At 49.0% G+C, this 17,864-nt stretch overlaps 1 protein-coding gene across 1 annotated transcript in view; it reads right to left on the reverse strand.

Moving 5' to 3' along the window:
* The window catches only part of Cltb (clathrin light chain B), a gene marked incomplete at its 5' end in the record, with an annotated part of 21,729 nt that extends 3,867 nt beyond the window's left edge, over window positions 1-17,862 (reverse strand). The window contains 5 exons of the mRNA XM_010622304.1: window positions 1,081-1,134; window positions 2,927-3,038; window positions 3,242-3,359; window positions 12,490-12,536; window positions 17,730-17,862. Coding sequence (XP_010620606.1) covers window positions 1,081-1,134; window positions 2,927-3,038; window positions 3,242-3,359; window positions 12,490-12,536; window positions 17,730-17,862 — 464 coding nt within the window. The remainder of the gene's footprint in view (window positions 1-1,080; window positions 1,135-2,926; window positions 3,039-3,241; window positions 3,360-12,489; window positions 12,537-17,729) is intronic.
* Window positions 17,863-17,864: the final 2 nt, after the last annotated feature.

The raw sequence follows: 17,864 nt of genomic DNA on the forward strand, positions 1-17,864 counted from the left end.
TTTTTTTTTTTTTTGAGACAGGGTCTCACTAAATTGCTAAATATAACAGGTGGGGCTCAAACTCATGATCCTCCTCCCTCAGCCTCCCAGAGTGCTGGGATTACAGGCACACATGCCACCACACCCAGCTTCCCATTGCTCTTTGATCAGAGACTGGCATAGGGTAAACACCAAAAAGTACGGACAGAAGAGAAGAGGGGTGGGTGGAAGGAGAGGAAGGCTATTGTTTTACTGGGCCCTGTGCTTTTTGGGAAAGACTTGGCCCAGACAGCATCCTGGGCTGCAATAGCATCCCCAGAGCAAGGAACTGCTCAACCAGGAAGAGCGAACAGTTGGCAAGTGCACTTGTGCACACAGACACACACACAGACACACACACACACACACACACGCACGCACACACACACACACACGCCAGACATCACTCAGTAATCACTACATTTTTTTCCTTCAGCTTCAAAATCCCCCGCACCACCCAGTAGGCTGTCGCTACCAATCAACTGGTGCTGGCATAAAGGAAACCTGTCTGCCTTCCCAGGTCTAGATCAGTCACAGGACCAGCTGGACTCCAAACACTGTGACATGTGAGAAGGGGAAGTGGTGTATGGGCAGGCACTCAGAGCCAAAGTGGGTACACTTGGGGGCAGGGTGAAGGAATGGGTAGAAAGCAACTCCCATTCTTTATGTCTTCAGTACCCTGTGATCTGTGGGGTTTTTTGTTCACAAAAGATGCCATCATCCCACCCACCACAGAAGGCATCTCTGGGAGGAGCTGGGAATGCCTTGCCGTTTGCCCTTCCCACATGGGAATGGCCAGCACATTCTGTTCTCGCCCACTCCCTCACCCGCCTCCTCCACAGGGCTCTCTGACTTGGCAAAGGCTGCCTGTATTTTGTTGGAGTGATGGAGGCCAGGGTTGGTGCTTATACCAGGGGTTCACCTGCTGCTTTGATCATTGTCCCAAGCCCAGCCACACCACCCCATAGCAGAAGACTCAAGAAACTTTCTGCCAGCCACAAGGTGGGCCCACACCCTCTTCAGCCTGCCTCCCCACAGCAGAGGAGCAAAGGAGTCACATACACGTAGCCGATGATATCAGCATCTGGCTGCTGGTAGAATGCTTTGTCAGCGATCCTTGAGGGAAAGGTTAGGGAAGAGGTTAGGAGGGGGAGACAGACAGCAAGACAGGCAGGCAGGGGGTTAAAGACAAAGAGAGATAGCATTAGTACCTCCAGTGGGAAACTAGTTAGGAAGCATAGTTCAAAAGCTCAGCAACTACCCACAGCCCCAGAGGGGACAGTGGGGAATCTTCCACTCTGGCTACCGTGCCTTTTCTGAAACTCAGAGCCTGATCAGTGGCTCTCCCCACTTCCCATGTCTCTGCTCAAGGCCCTCCCAGTGCAACTCCCCTGCCTGCCTCCCACCTTCTCTGCTGCTATTCCCTGACCCCTTACGGTCCACTACACTATATCCTCTTGCCTACTGTGCTCTTCCCAGTTCTAGAATGCTCTCCCTTACACTATGCCCCTTTTTCCCCCCTGAACTTCTAGTCATCCTCCAAAGCCCAAATCTCCAGACACAAGGATTCCTCCCCAGCATGCTCCTTGTTTCTAGGACCCTCACGTAGAGGCCCCACTATATTCTAGTGTGGTTATGTGTGTTTTTTTCTCCTGAGCTCTTTGAGGACACAGTCTGGGCCCTCCTTACCTCTGACTCCCCAGTGCCCAGCCTACAGCCCAGCAATTTCTTGAACACAAACTCGTCATCTTTGTCTTTTCCTTTTGGGAAGATCTTGAACCTTGAAGGGCACAGCCTCCAAGGCAAGGGCTACTGGGCAGCATCTAGTCGGAGACCATTTCCACAAAGGTGTTCTCTGGCGGGAGCATCTGCTGCCTTTGCCTGTCCGGCACCATGGTCCTTCTTCCAGAAGGGCACCCTGACTGTCCTCTGTAGGACAAGGCTATACCACTGTCACCCTGTGGTTTGAGTGGGACTGCGGCCCATGCACAGCCCAAGGAATAAAACATTCACCCCAGTCTGGACCCATCAGAACATCCCTCCTCCTGGCTCCAGTCCCGGGTCTGGAGTGAGCACATGACCAGAGCCATACCAATGGGGGCCAGGCCAAGCACTGTAACTGGAGCTGAAGGAAGTCTGGAACTATGGCACTCAGAGTGCCAAGAGGGCAGAAGCCTGGAGCCATTGGTGGCCATCCTTGCCCCCCATACCATGGGTGTGTACCTAAGACTGATGCCAACATAAAAGATAACAGAGCTGAGTGACAGAAAAGTAAGTGTTCATTGAGTTTGTTTGAGCTCCCGAGGCCATTGTACCTATGGCCTTACCTTGACCTTTTCATTATATAGCCCACTAATTTCCTTTTATTCTTTAGTCACCCTGAGTTGACTGTTACAATTTCTACAATCAATATAATCCTATACACAGTTGGTTCTTCACTCCCAGGCAGAGCTGGGCTCTCTCTGACCCTAACACTGGCCACAGAGGGTCAGATCTAGCTGTTGGCTCCCAGAACCCTAGATAGCCCCATCATCCTCTGGGACCCTGGGCCCTTTCTGCTGAGTGACAGACACTACTTCCTGTCTGTCATGGAGACTGGTAAGGGCTAATGGTAGGCTGGCTCCAAAGGGATCTCAATGCAGGCAACTGAGGAGGCAGCACTGGGGTTTCAGCATCTCCTTCCTCCATGCTGTCACCACCAAATCACCATGTCGGGACAGTCCCTAGTATCATCCTTGTCCTTGGCTGGTCTCAAGTCCCTGAAGCTCTCTAATGTGCCTACAGTTTGTTTCATGTCCCCGTAGCCCACCCATGTCCTTGAGTTTCCCTCATGTCCCCAGAGCTCACTTGTTTCCCCATAGCTGCCTCATATTCCCAGAGCTACTTCATGTCTCTGGGCTCCTCTCACCGATTGTTGATCTTGTTCTTCTCAACTTGTTCACTCTGGCGTTGGTTCCACTCCTCCAGGTCCTTTTTGGCCTTCTCCCGCCACTCCTGTTCTGTCACTTTAGATGCAGCATCTGTGACCCCAACAGGAGAATAAGTGGTGGTCTTCCAGCAGGCACAGCTGCCATGGATGCTTGGCCCCTCCGCCCCCACCAGGCAGCCTCAGGGCCCACCCTCAGCCAAGTCCCACACTCAGACAGTGTGAGGTCTGTTCCCTAGAGTTCCCCACCTTTACCCTTACCATACCCCAATAGCTCCCAGTGAGCCCTGCGCTCACCCAACTCCTGCAGTCGTTTCTTCTGCTCCTCTCTCCATTTGCGGATGCTCTCAGGCTCCTGAGTCAGCCTGTCAGCCTGGGCGATTGCAGCGTAGCTGTCAGCAGGCCCGTTAGCCTCCTAGGACATAAACACACAGTAGTGTAGCTGGCCCATCACCCCTGCCCAGCTGTCTCTGCTGCTCCTGCTAGCGAATCCCAGTGTTACGGCACCTCTCGCATGTGAACACCTCAACTGCTTAAAGTAACTTCTCATCCACTGCCTCTTGTGACTGCACCCTGCCTTTGCACTCGCTGTTTCTTCTGTCAGTGCTCCCTGTGTGACTAGGTAAGTTACTCAACCTCTCTGGCCTGATCACTGCCCCAAGCCTAGCCACACTCATTTACACCTCATGAAGAGACTCAAGAAACCTTTTGCCAGCCACTTCCTTTATCATAAAGGGGCTGAAAATAATAATACCTACCCTGTAGGGTTGATATAAGAAGGAAATGAGTTAAAATATATTAAGAACGTGGAGCACTTCTCAGTACACAGTGAGTCCCTAGTGTTACCATTATTAAAGTCAACCTGTGTTAGATGTGTATTAACTGTAACACTTATACATTCTCACTTTTTGTTTTTGTTGTTGTTTGTTTTTCTTTTTTGACACAGTGTCTCACTATGTAGCCTTAGCTGGCCTCAAACTCACAGCAATCCTTTCACCTCAGTCTCCCAGGTGTAATCCTAGGGATTACAGGTGTGCACCACAACCCCAGGCTCTGAAATGATTCACTTTATCATGTGTTTGTTTGCCCATTGAACATTTTTATTTGTCCATCAGAACATCATTTTCTGGTGTGTTTATTTGTTCACCATCATGTCACCTCTAAGACAGCAAGGACTTGGTCTGTCTTGTGTACTGCTACGGGCCCCAAGCCCAGCATACTTCCTGGCACACAGCAAATGCTCAGTATATATTTGATGAGTGAGCAAGCAGCCCTGAAATAGGTTGGATAGAACTAGGCATACAGTGATGGCTCTATGAATGGTAGCTAGAATTATTACTGTTATTCATTCCTATTTTATGGGGAGGAAACTGAGGCCCAAAGAGGTGAGCCAACGTAGGGGCCAGAATCCAGGCTTGTGCTCTCTGCCCATTTTGTTGCAGAGCTGGAGACCCACACGCACCCACAGCTGGGACAGAAACCTTAGTGGTTGTGGCTCAGCCCAGCAGCGATGGCGATGAGGCAACCTCGGGTCTGGTAAAGCCAGAGCCCCTTTCTGACATCCCAGCCAGACCCTGCCACACCCCTTCCTGTCTGCATGCATCCCACACACTGCCTCCAACTTTGCTGCCTCCCTTGTCTCCCAGTTCTTTCAGCCTGCAATCATTCCCCTCCCTTCTCCAGCTGGTGAAACTTTCTCCACCCCACGGGTTTCCACCTCAAGAGTCACCAGCCCTGGGACACTGCCCAGACCCTTGCCACCCATCCAAGCAGTTTTCAGGCCCCTCCCTTCTTCTCTGAGCCTCCCCAACCCTGCTGAACTGGACCAGGCATTGCTAGTGGGCAGGGCAGGACCTTGTTTACAGCCCCTGAACCTCATTCCATCACTTCCTGGCTCCCAATTCTCCATCAAGCATTGTCCAAATTGTCATGACTTCCAGTATGGTTTAATGCTTTTCCCACTGGAGAGTGTTGACTATGCCCTCTGTCCTGTTTTGCCCACCACTGTCCTCAACACATAGTAAGTGCTCAGTAAGCCGTGGCCAGTGTGTACCAAGTTCAGAGGAGAGCTTGGTAAGTGATTTTGCCAGGGGATTATGGGCAGCCAGGGTAAAGCAGCAAACAGATGAACCTCAGGGCTCTGTCTCCAGAGTTGTTTGGGGAGTAAGGGAAGAGTGGGTCCAGGGTCCAGGACAGGGTGTCTGAATTAGGCCTGGCCCTTGGGTGGGTGAGCTCTGAGCTCTGGTCTCTCTCTTCTCTCTCCCTTTCTTTTCTGTGTAGTGGTTGAACCCAGGACCTTTGTGATGAGCTAAACCCCCAGCCCACCTCCTTTTTTTTCTTTTTTCTTGAAACAGGGTTTCACTTGTAATTCAGGCTGGCCTTGAATTCACTTCGTAGCTCAGGCTGACCTGAAATTCACAGCAATCCTTCTGCCTCAGCTCCACAAGTGCTGGGATTACAGGCATGTGCCACCACCCCTGGCCCCTAGCCCTTTGTTATTTTTTATCTTACTAAATTGCCCAGAGTGGGTTCAAACTTTGGAGTTTCCCAGAGTGCTGGGATTATAATGTGCCTGCATAGCAGGGCACTTCAATCCAGAGATTTCCTCCTCATGTCCCAAGGGGCCTTCTGAGGCCACTACAAGGGCCATTAAAATGGCTATTCTGCCCCTTTCTGGGAAAGAGGGTGCTACCGAAAACTCCTAACCCCTGCCCTACCGCACTTTCTGTCTGCAGGCACCTGCCTTGTTACCTTGTGTGTGTGCATTTACCCAGGTGCCCTATTTTATTTTCTTTACAGCACTTATCTCTGTCTGAAATGATATAGTGTATTATCTATCACTCCCCTCCAAGAAAGTCACCTCTATGAGGTCAAAGGAGTTTGAAATAAAAATAAAATAAAGGCATGTGTCTAATCCCCACTCCTTTAGCAAACGTGCACCGAGCCCCCCTCTCTAAATGTGTTCCCTGACCCAATTACTTCCCACGTTGTCCACAGGAAAGAATGAGCTTGCTGTCCCTTGCCTCCCCTCTACCTGGCCTGCACATTCCCCAGCTGTGGTCCTCACCTGGGAAAGACTCCTCTTTCCAGGCTCCCAGAAGATGAGCTATCTTGCTCTTCCTTGTCCACTATGTTAATTACTTTTCTCTCATTGCTGAGACAAAATACCTGGCCCCAAAACTTGGGGAAAGGTTTATTTCACTTAGAGTTTTTAGAAGTTTCAGTCCATAGTCGGCTGACTCCAAGACAGGGATGGCAACAGGCCACACAGAGGAGAAACTCCATGGGGCATGCAAGGTAGCAAAGGCAACACAAGGAACCTTAATAGCACCTCCGTGCTCCACAACCTTTTTGAGACAGGGTCTCACTATGTAGTTGAGACTGGCCTGGAGCTCACTATGTAGCCCAGGCTGGTCTCGAACTCACAGCGATCCTCCTGCCTCAGCCTCCAGAGTGCTGGGATTACAGGCGTGTGCCACCATGCCTGGCTCCCTGCCCCTTTTATCTTATTCAGCATGGTCATTCTTTCCTGTGGGCAGAGGACAGCCAGAAAGGATGGGGAAAGGGTATTTCAGGCCAGGAACCACCAGACAGAAAGACTACATGAGGCTGGTGCCTTTGGGAAATTCTAAGTGCCTAAATGCCACCAGGGGTTGGAAGAGATGGGGTGGGGGAATGGGGTAGAGAAGGGCTTCTAGGCAAGCATCTCTTCCCATTTGTGTCTTTAAGTGTTCACCATCTCCAGAAAGCCTATCCTAAGCTTAAGACTCCAGAGCACTTGCAATTAAACGGTAGTCTTTGGTCTTTTACAATTCTACATGGAGTTTTATTATCCTTTTATAGGTAAAGAAAGCCTAGCTCCAAAGTGCCAAGGTCACCGAGACAGGAAGCGGTAGACATGGGGTTCACACTGAATCACCGGATATAAATGTCCTTGTTAGAGCAGCTAATAGGGACCAATTTCCCGTCTGTTTTGCATATCCACATCCGGCCCACCCCTCAGCTCACTTAGTGGCCAGGTTTGGAATTTATAAGAAGCTTTCCAGGCTATAGAGCACTTTGCTCACTAATCTTATTCAAGGCAGCAGGGCAGGGCCTCGAATCCCATTTTACAAATAGGAAAGACTAGAAAGGTTAAGTGAGTAGTCCAAGGTTGTCCAGCTGAGACAAGCCAGGAAGTGAAGTACAGGTCTTCTGGTTCCATCCAAACTTCCACTGCTGCCTAGTCTGGGTCTGGGGGTGCCTCTCAGCCGCTGAGCTGCTGCACTGTACCTCCACTCTCATTGCCTAGTGCCTTCCATAGCACTTGATCTCCCTAGAGGTACAGGTGACCCTGCCTCAGACCAGATGTGAGGCCTGCCCAAGCTGGGTCCAGTTACTCTGCCACGCACACACCAGCAGTATGTACTGTGCTCCACCCCAGAGCACACCAGCCCTGCCCCTCTCCACCTCCCCACTCTCTTGGCACATCCCTCTGTGCACTAGGACTCTGAGTGACCATGTGGACTCTGCATGAACTCCCCGCTAAGTGTCTTATCCTTTGCACCTCTGCATATGTTGTCCCTAGGCCAGGACCACCCCACACCTCACCTTGGCCATCTGGAAACCCACCTCCAGCATTCCTGCCCTGGTGCACTCCCTGACTGAATTCAAACTATGAGCGAGCTATTAAACCTCCTGTGTAAAATGGGAATAATGAAAGAACCTGACTTTCATCCTTACAGAGCTTCTGGAAGATGCTGTCACATAGGAAGAATGCAAAGTGCTAACTTTTTCTTCTTTCTTTCTAAGAACGACTTTTTTGGTTCTTGTTTTGTTTTGTTTTGTTTTGCTTTTCTGGTACTAGGGATTAAACCCAGGGCCCTCTCATTGCACTACATTCCCAGCCCTTTAAAAAATTTTAGGGCCTGGGATTTAGCTCAGTGGTGCCGCCACCTGTCTTGCAAGCGCAAGGTGAGCTAAATGCCCGCCTCACCCACCTTCCTCTTTACAAAAAAAAAAAATTTAAATTTTGAGACAAGTTCTCACTTGTGGCTAAGTTGTTCAGGTTGAGCTCAAATTCATAATTCTCCTGCTTCAAACTCCCACAGTGCTGGGGTTATAGGCATACAACCTCCACACTCAGCCACTTTCTTCCTTTCTTTTTCTTTTTTTCCTTTCTTTCCTTTTTCTACCATCCTCAACTCCTCCCCTCTCCTCCTCCTCCCCTCTTCTACCTTCTTCTTTTTCTTCTCTGTCTGTCTCTGTCTATTTCTCTCTCTGTGTCTCTTTCCCTGTTCATTTTGAGACAAGGTATGGCTCTGTGGCCCACCCAGATTAGCCTCAAAATTGAAGTCCTCCTGCCTCAACCGCCTGGGACTATAGGCATGCACCATGGGCCTAGCTTCAAACTGTTAATGCTCGATACTACCCTTCCATCTGAACCCCCTACCATCCTGGACAACCATTATTTCTTTCCAGGCCTGTCCCCTTATATTAGATACAATTTCTTTGAACACAAACACTCCATGGATTTGCCTCCATATCCCCTACCCAGAATAGGCCATGGTCCTCAAAGACTGAGTTAACTAAATGAATAAACTAGTGTCTGATTATAAAGTGACATGGGATGCCAAGTGTGATGGCACACACCTGCAATCCCAACACTCAGGAGGCTGAGGCAGGAGAATTGCTTTGAGTTCAAGGTCAGCCTGGGCTGAGTCTAAGACCATCTTGGAATACATAGCAAAATCCTGTCTCAAAAAAAAAAAAGATATGGGGGCTGGGGTTGTAGCTCAGTGGTGGAGTACTTGCCTAGCATGCACAATGCCTTGAATACCCAGTACTGCAAAAATTAATGTGGAGGGTACAGGCAAAGTACTGGACACAGTATAATAGGAATAGGATTTTACAGCCCTATTCTGCCACTTATTGGGTGATGACCATTGAAAAAGACCCTTCCCCTTGAATCTGTTAAACAAAAGTGACAACATCCCACCCAAGATACAAAGTAAGAATCACATGAAATAAATGTGATAGAAATGCCCATAGCCTGTAGAGGGTGCTTGTGTGAGGGATAGCACAGTTATCATGGTTCACTGCTGCTCCATACATGCCAGCCCTCACTGCACATGGACCAGGCCAGCATCATAGGGCTCTAGCAGCCCAAGTCCTGAAAAGCAGGTTTTCTGTTGCTGTTATTGTTTGCTTGTTGTGGTACTAGGGATTGAACCCCAGGCCTTCATACTGAGCTACATCCCCTTTTTTATTTTTTTATTTGAGAAAGGTCTGAGTCACTAAATTGCCCAGCTGGGCTCAAATGTTTAGTTCTGCCTCAGCCTCCCAGAATGCTAGGATTACAGTCATTTGCCTCTACACTTGGCTTCTGAGAAGCTGTTTGCTGACTTCTCTTCTCCAAGCTTCTGTGGTTTTATTTTCCTGCCCCTGACAGTGAGGGTTGAGGCACCCACAACTGAGCTCTTACTTAATCACTGGAGCACCCCAGGTGTGCTAGAAAACTGACAGGCCAGGGGTCTCACCAGTAGCTATAGAAATGGTCTGAGCCAGGAGTTCAAGTTAAGAAATGGGGCCAGGAGTTCCCAGGACCAGAAGACAGATGGCTACAGGCAGGCTTATCTTAGCCCAGCTCCCTGGCACCCCTCTCCTGACGGATTCCTAGGACAGTCACTGCCTTGAGAACCTCTGTAGACCATGCTGGCCCTGCATGTGTTGTGACTCCAGGGACAGCCAGCAGGCTGGGGCATATCCCTCTTTGGGATTGACCAGCTAAAGCTAAGTTGAGCTGAGCTGTTGATTCTTCTAAGTAGCTCAAAGGAGGATGATGGGGTGGCGGGGGCAGAATTTCTACAGGGGCAGGGAGGAGGAAGAGTTCTTCAGGGGCCTCCTGTCCTTGCCTCCCCCTACCCTGGGTACCAAATGGAGCTGGAATAGATGTGGGCAGGCTCATCCTTCAGCCACATTGGGGACCAGGTTTATAACTGGATTCCTGAGTGGCCCACAGGCTGCTGGAAAAGACTGAAGCACAAAAGCTCTGCCAAGATGCCATGAACGCATTGGGTTAGCACAAGAAAGTGAAGCTCAGACACAGCTATGCTCAATCCAAAAGATAGCTTCTGGGTCTCTCCACCAGCAACCAGCTGCTGTAGCCCTCTAGTTCCAGTAGCAGGGGGTGTAATATAACACCAAGCTCACCCAATCAGGAATCAGAAGATGTGAGAAAACTGGAGATTTGCCACTAAGCTTCTCAATGACTTGCCCCTGCCTGGTAGAATTCTAGGATGGCACTGATGTGAAATAATTTACAAAGAAACATGCCTGAGATCATTATTATTAGCAGTGAGAAAAATAATTCCTTCAGAGACAGAAAAGGAGCCCCAGGGTTCCTGAATCCCCCGGTTGCAAGGTGGAGCTGGGGAGCTGGGGAAAAGAGGAGGAGTCAAGTCAGGGGAGTCAAATCAACCAAATGAGGCAACTCCAGAACTGGATGATTTCCTATGTGACTTTACATTAGTCACTTTACCTCTGACACTCAACTTTCTAATCAATTGAAAAGTAAAATTATCTGGCTCAGACTGTTCTAGGTACTTCTGAGCTTTTCAGCATATCTCCAGATCCAGATCCCCTTTAGGACATGGACATTTTGGGTCAAACCAAGTCTCCTTGGGGGACTTAGACCTGGTAGTCTAAGTCTCAAAGCTCTAGCATGCTGTGCAGCAGTAAATAGTCATTGTGTGACTCTGTCAGCCTCAAGTGGACAGAAAGCTGCTACAATCCTAGAGACCGACTTTTCCGGCTTGCTAAAGGTTGAGTAATTTTCCAAAAACAGAACTTGGCCAGTTTCCTTGTGAAAGGTACCAGCCCATCCCGCTTACATAAGAAAGCATTGTTTATTCTCCCAGAGCATTCAAGAGCCCAGCTTCTCCAGGACTAGGGAGATTTCACAGGGGCGGCCCCAGTGATCCAGCCCATGATCTAATCGGAGTGGGAATCAAGGTGAATTCAGTGCAGTTTAGCCCCACCCAGGTACCTGGGGCATCAGAGTGAGAACTGTGTATTTGTGGGGTTCTGGGGTGTCATTTGTAGTCTGGTTCTCTCAGTTTAAGTTCTCTAAAACTGATGTGTATATATGATGAGACGGAGTTAGCTGACTACACAGAGAAGCAACCTTGCTTTGTTTTGTTTCTTTTGTGGTGCTGGACATTAAATCTGGGGCCTCCCCGACTGAGCTACATCTCCAGCCTGAGGAGCAGTCTTTAGGTGTTTGTTTTTTTTCCCCTCCTAGTACTGGGGATCCAACACAGTGCCTTGCCAAGACTAGTCAAGCACTCATTCTGCCACTGAGCCACATCCCCACCCCCAGGAATATCTTAACTAGGTTTCCCCCATTTTGTGTTATAGAATTTTTTTTTTTTTAACTTTTTGAGACAGGGTCTCACTATGTAATTCAACCTGGCCTCACTATGTAGCCTACACAACTCAAACTCAAAGCAGTCCACCACTTCAGCCTCCTCTGGAGTGCTGTAATTACAGGTGTGGGCCACCAGGCCCCATTATGTTTGTAGAATCACCATTTTTTAAAATCCAGTGAAAGCGAAAGGACTTTCTTATCCCCACCCTACCCTGCACCCTCAGGGTTAACAACCGTTAACAATGGGGCACACCCTCTCAGATAGTTTGTGCAAACTTTTAAATTTTTTTTGTCCTGGGGATTAAACCCAGCTTTTACACTGAGCTGCGTCCCCAGTCTTTATTTTTGAGACAGCCTCTCTTGCTATATTGCTGAGCCACGAAGACTGCGCTCAAATTTTCAATCCTCTGGCCTCAACCTTCCAGAGTGTTAGGATTACAGGCCTGGCCCACTTTATGCAAACATTTTTAAAATAAAAAAGCAGGAGCATACTTTACATATTATTCTGCACTCTGCTCTTTTCCACTTAACAGACAGTGGGCGTCTTTGTACATTAATCCAGGAAGCTCTCACACTGCCCTTTTGTAACAACAACATGGTTTCCAGTCTATTTATCCAGGCCCCTGATGCTGGGCACTTAGGTTGTTTCTAGTTTGTCTGCTATTATAAATAATCTTGCAAAGAAGCTGGGTGTTCTTTCTAATTATTTGCTTAGGGAAAATTGCAAGCAGTAGAACCTTTTCATCAAAGGACCTGTGCTCTGCTAAAGTGCTCACGCGTGTAGGAGATGGCCACTCAGTTCACCCTCCCACCAGTGACACATGCTCAGGCAGGGCCCTATCTCCCCTTCATCCCAAGTGGACCACTGTGGGCTACTTCATTTTTCCCTTCTGAAGCTTGGTATCACCATGGATAACCTGAGGTTGTCCATTAATCTGTCTCTACACAACCATATTCTTCATCTCCTCCTCCTACTTGATAAGAAAACATGTCAAAACTCTTTTCTAACTCCCATCTGAAAACATCACATATAATGAACAGAATATGGAGCACTGAGCCTAAATGAGGACAGAGCCATAAATTATTGAGCCCTAAGCTGTCAGCACTCCCCACTCACTGCTAAGACAGAATTACTTACCTGAAACACATCTCCATTGACTGTAGTCCCCATATCCTCAGAACCAGCTAGAAAAAGAACAAGGAGACAGCATCACTCATGGTTCAGCTTATAGCAAGCACAGACTGGCCCTGTATTAGACACACACACAGGCATAGCAGATACATAAATATCTGGGGCTCAGTTCTTGACTCTTTACAATGTCATGCACAGCCATCACCACGTCTGATTTTCATAGATCTATGATGAAGTTCCAGCATTTTATAGGTTCTCAAACAGAAACTCAGAGAGAGTACATAACTGCTGAAGATTACCCAGCCAGTAATAGTTCCCTACCTACCTGAAGTTAATAACCCCATGGATGAGGCTGGAAATGGCCTGACTGTCTGGAGCCCAGAACTGGGGAGTAGTCAGAGGCACTGAAGGTCAGGGCAGGGGCTACCAGAGTAAGGAAGAGAGGGGCCTGTGCGTCTCTGCCTGTCCTGGTGGAGCAGTGAGCAATTGCTTTCCCTGGGAGAGCAGTAACCACAGTTCCCACTGGGCAGCACCTGGCCTATTTTTCCTCTGTGCCCCTCCCAGGATTTCACTCTGCATTCAACAATGACTCTTCAAAGCCCTTTTGCCTGATATCTGATTAGTCACAAATTCCTGTAGTTTCTGCTGCAACAGTGATCCGCATAGATGCCCTCCACTCCCTCCCTGATGCCCAAACCCAGCCTGGGCACTCATCAGCTCTCACCTGCACACCTGCTTCAGTCTGTCTGCCCTGCTAAATACCTGGAAAGGCAAAACTCATCTCTTTCTTTTTCCTCACAACTGTCTTCCCTAGAGCCATGCACAATGTGTTGTGCCTTTGTAAGAGTTCAGTAATTACGGTATTGTTAAATAAACAAAGGAATATATTCATTTTTATTTTTTCTTATACTGGATGTTGAACCCAGGACCTCATACATGCTAAGCACACACTCTACCACTGAGCTACACCCTCAGCCCTCTAATTTGTTTTGAAATAAATTGCCCAAGATTTGTGGCCTCACAATTCTAAATGTACTCAAGATTTGTACTCAAGATTCTCCCACCTTAGTCTCCCAAGTAGCTAGGATAGACATGCACCACCATGCCCAACTCTTTCTTTCTTTCTTGTTCTTTTTTTTGTGTGTGTGGTACCAGGAATCGAACTCAGGACCTTGCATTTGTAAGGCCATGTGGCACCACTGAGCTAAATCCCCAGCCCCCAACTCTTTCTTTCCCGTCATCCTTTCCTTTCCCTCCCTCCCTCTTTCCTGCCCTCTTCCCTCCCTCCCTCACTCCATTGCAGCATAGGGATTGAACTCAGGGCCTTCTCAATGAGCTACATTCCCAGCCCTCTAAACCACTAAATTGCCCAGGCTGTGCTCAAACTTGTGATCTCTCTGTCTCAGCCTTGCAAAGTCTAGAATCACAGGTGTGCACCACCATGCCCAGATCTGCCTTGGGGACTTTGCAGGTGCTGTGCTCTGTGTCTGGAAAGTTCTCCTATACATTTCCATATGGACTGCTGCCTTACTCCCTTCAGCTTCTGCTTGTACTTGTTCTTCCTTAGAGGGCTTCCCTGATCATCTGTCTTACTCACCCCTCAGGTATCTGCTTCCCAGCAGGGTTTGCTCTACAGCATTTACCTTGACCTGATATGTTCATCTGTGCATGTATCTGTCTTCCCCACTTGAATGGACCCTCCTTGCAGGCAGGGTCTTTGTTTTGACCACAGTAGGGCCCAAAACCAGAGCCAATTCAATAAATACTTGCCTAATAAGTACATCCAACCCTGGAGAACAGCTCATGAGGACCTTTACAGTTTGCCTCTGCCTATTTTTCCTGGCTCACTTCCTACCAGCCCTACCCAAAAATACTGCTTCCCTCTCTAAAGAGTACTTTCCATAAGCCGTCTCCACCAAGAAGCCCTAACCTGCTTCCTCTATGTCCCTCAACACTAATGGAAGGTCTTACTTCCGGGGGATACCAGAATATCATGTGCAATTACCTGTGACCCTGTGGCAGATACTCCCTTACCAGGCTCTGCATCCTATCCAGCTTCTAAGGGCTCCTGCACAGAATGGGTGAGCAACAATGGATGGTTAAATGGGAGTTGGATTGTTCTTTGGGGCCCACTGTAATTTGCAAGGCCTCTCAGAAACTGCAGTGCCTCCTAGCAAAGAAAACAGGAGGCCACACAAGATTATTGCAAATGGACATATATGCCTGTACCAACTGCACAGAGTGTGAGCAGCAGTGACAGTGCTTTAGGCCTGATGACTGACAGGACCAAAAGGAGAGGTACTTAATCTCAGTTAATGCAAGTGATACTTTATTTGCAAAGTCAAACAGTGATTGGTTTGGGCCCATTATGTCAGATGTCATCATCACCCTTTCAGATACAGTCCCTGCCAAGGGTCCCTAAATGAGGGCGGAACCAACCCAGGAGACCAATGGGGTCTTGTTCTCCTAGGGCATTTTCTCTCCCTGCGCCTTCTGTTGCCAGCTATTATAGATGATGAAGCCTTTGGGAGAAGCTGCACCAGCCCCTCCTATAACCAGCCACATTCTTAGAACCCTCATTGCAGGGAGCTGCCCAGGGCCCACCTGGGGCTCCAGAAAGTCTCTGCTCCAAACTCAATTCTCTCTGGAGATGCATTTTAGCCTCTCTGGGAATCCACACCTAACAGCACAGAATGACCAGTATCTGCTCCACTAAGCCCTCTGATTACCACACATTTATAATCATGGGTCGGAAACCTGAGCCTGCAGAACAAGAATAAGGCAAATACAAGTCCCATGGATAAACCCCTGGGTGCATGGCATCCCTAGCTGCCTGACCCATTTTGAAATAAGGGTGGAGAAGGACCAGAACATTCCTCTGAGCTTACTGAGGCCCAGTACAGGAAATGGGCTTGCCCAGAACTGACAAACAAGTCACAGCCAGGTCTGGCATCCAGAAAACTGGGTGTGAAAATGTAAACCTCTTGGGCTCTACCCAGGGTTGATGAATGGAAACAAGTGTTCCTGGCTCAGGTTGGCCACAGACCCAGCCCACAGGAGAGGCTCAGTGTGACTCGGGCTCAGGTGTGCACGGGACACCTCTTTCTCTAGGGACACTGCAAGCCCAACATCAGGGCACTTAGCACAGAGGCCACTAATCAGAGGACCCCATCATCTAAGAGTCAGTGACTCAGAGGTGTTGATTGGTGGCTGGTGCTGGAGCCAGCTTCCACCCATCTCCCAGCAGTCCATGACACTTTTTCTCAGCCCCATACACTCATCATGGGCCAGCAGGAGACTATCTGTTCAGCACGTCCTAGGCTTAGAAGGAGTGGATCAGTTCTATCCATGTCTAGCCAACCATTGAGTCACAAACCCACAATATCTCCCTGCTCCCGATATCCCCTTAGAAGGGCAACTAAGCATTTGTGGCCTCAGCATTATGAGTCTGGGAGACCCTCTGAAGGCTGTGTCACTGGCAGCTCCCTAGGAGATAGCATGTTGCCACTTTTCTCCCTGTCATCTCGGGTATGCAGCCAATTGTGACCCACCCTGCCACGAGAGGGATCCTCCACCTTCATGACAAGGCCCTAGAGCCACACTGTCCTGAGAGAAGACATAATTTACTGTCCAATCCCCTGGATTCTACCTGCCCTTCTCTTTCATAGGGTTCTGACAATGTGCAGTGTCCTACAATCAGCCAGCCAGATTAGTGGATGTGTGGTCTTAAGCAGAAAGTGTGGACAAATGACTATGGGTGCATGAACTTGGACAAACATTTCCTAGGGATTCCCTAGGTCATCAGAGGGTCTGTTCTGAGGGGCTGGGCACTCCTGCTTCAGAAGTTCTCTGTTGCTAGTTTGGTCAGGTAGTGAAAGACCCCTACTTTCTCACCCCCACATTTAATCACCTCCTCCACTGACCACCACAGCATTTGAAAGAATATGGAGTCCAGAGCTCAGAGGGTGGGAATCAAGTCCCAGATCTGTTATTCACAGCTGTGTGACTCCAGGTAAGATATTCATAATTTCTGGGCCTCCAGTTTCTTATATATTACAAAAGCGTTGTTGCATTTCTTATATCAAGGAATTCAGGGTTGCCTCAACTCCTTAGTCACAAGAACTGTCTAATTCATTTCTGTATTTCCAGTGGACCTAGCATTCAGTAGGTGCTCAGCAAATGTTGAATGAATACAAATGTGACTATTGAAGGGCCACACACACACACACACACCCCCTTATTTCAGAGGGCACAGAAACCCCTTCAAAATGAAAACAATAACAGGAAAGGTGTGTTTGAGATGCACACATGAATGTGATATCTACTTTTTTACTAAATAATTTAAGCAATTGTTCTTTTGAGCCAGAACCAGAACAGGGCCATCACCGAGGAGCATGATATTGCAAGAACCAGGCCCTGAACCCTGAGGTCTGAAGCCAACCATAGTAGCTTTGGACTGCCTTTGAAAAACCATTAATTACAAAGTTCAAACCCCTGGAGAGCAATAACACACCCGATGGATGTCCCTTTGTGCCCCCTGCCCTGACTCTGGGAGCTAATTCAGAGCCAGGCACACCGAAGACAGAGTGGTCAGGTGGAAAGGGCTTAGAGTCTGACAGAAACAGGTTTAAACCTTGATCTGTCACTTACTAGTTGTTTCAATAATGTACTTTTTTGATGCTCAATTTTGCCAGCTCAGAAATGGGCTCATTAATTCATATGAAATGATTAAATGTAATTAACCTGCCTACCCCAGAGGCTACAGAATGGCAGGTGGTCCCCAGGGAAGATGTGTGAGTTCTCAGAACACCAAGCTTTCCCATAGATGTAAGAGCTAAGCACGAGGGACCAAGAGATCTGTGCTCACCCCTGTACTATTTAACTGAGAGCCTGGGACAGCCACGCTATGAGCAGGCCCAAGGGAGATAGAGTGGGGTGGGGGTGGGGTTCCGGAGCCAGGCCATAGTGGAGCTGGCCCAGGGAAGAAATAACACGACCAAATTCCTGCTCGGGGAGTGAGCACATCACAAACCTAGGACAGGCCTCAGCTCAGAGAGCCTAGACAGAGATCTCACTCACCCTCCCCGCTCCTCCCAAGGTCTCACTCAGGGACACACAGTCCCTGGCCTGCTCCTGTTTGGCCCTCTTGGTTCTACCGCAGGACTCCGAGGCCGCGCAGCCTGGGTCACCAACCCCTACGTGACAGTCTCCAGCCCCCCAGCTCCCGGGCCACAGCGCTGACTCACCCCCACTGGCGGGTCCCGGCTGCGCGGAGGCCACCTGGCTGCGGGCAGGTGCACCGAAGCCCTCGTCATTCTCTATGCCTGCGATCTCGCTCTCTTGTTGGGCCAGGAAAGCAGCCGCCGGGTCTTCTTCGGCCG

Source organism: Fukomys damarensis, unplaced genomic scaffold (assembly GCF_012274545.1).
Source record: "Fukomys damarensis isolate Sample0158 unplaced genomic scaffold, DMR_v1.0_HiC HiC_scaffold_9, whole genome shotgun sequence".
Taxonomy (NCBI): Eukaryota; Metazoa; Chordata; class Mammalia; order Rodentia; family Bathyergidae; genus Fukomys; species Fukomys damarensis.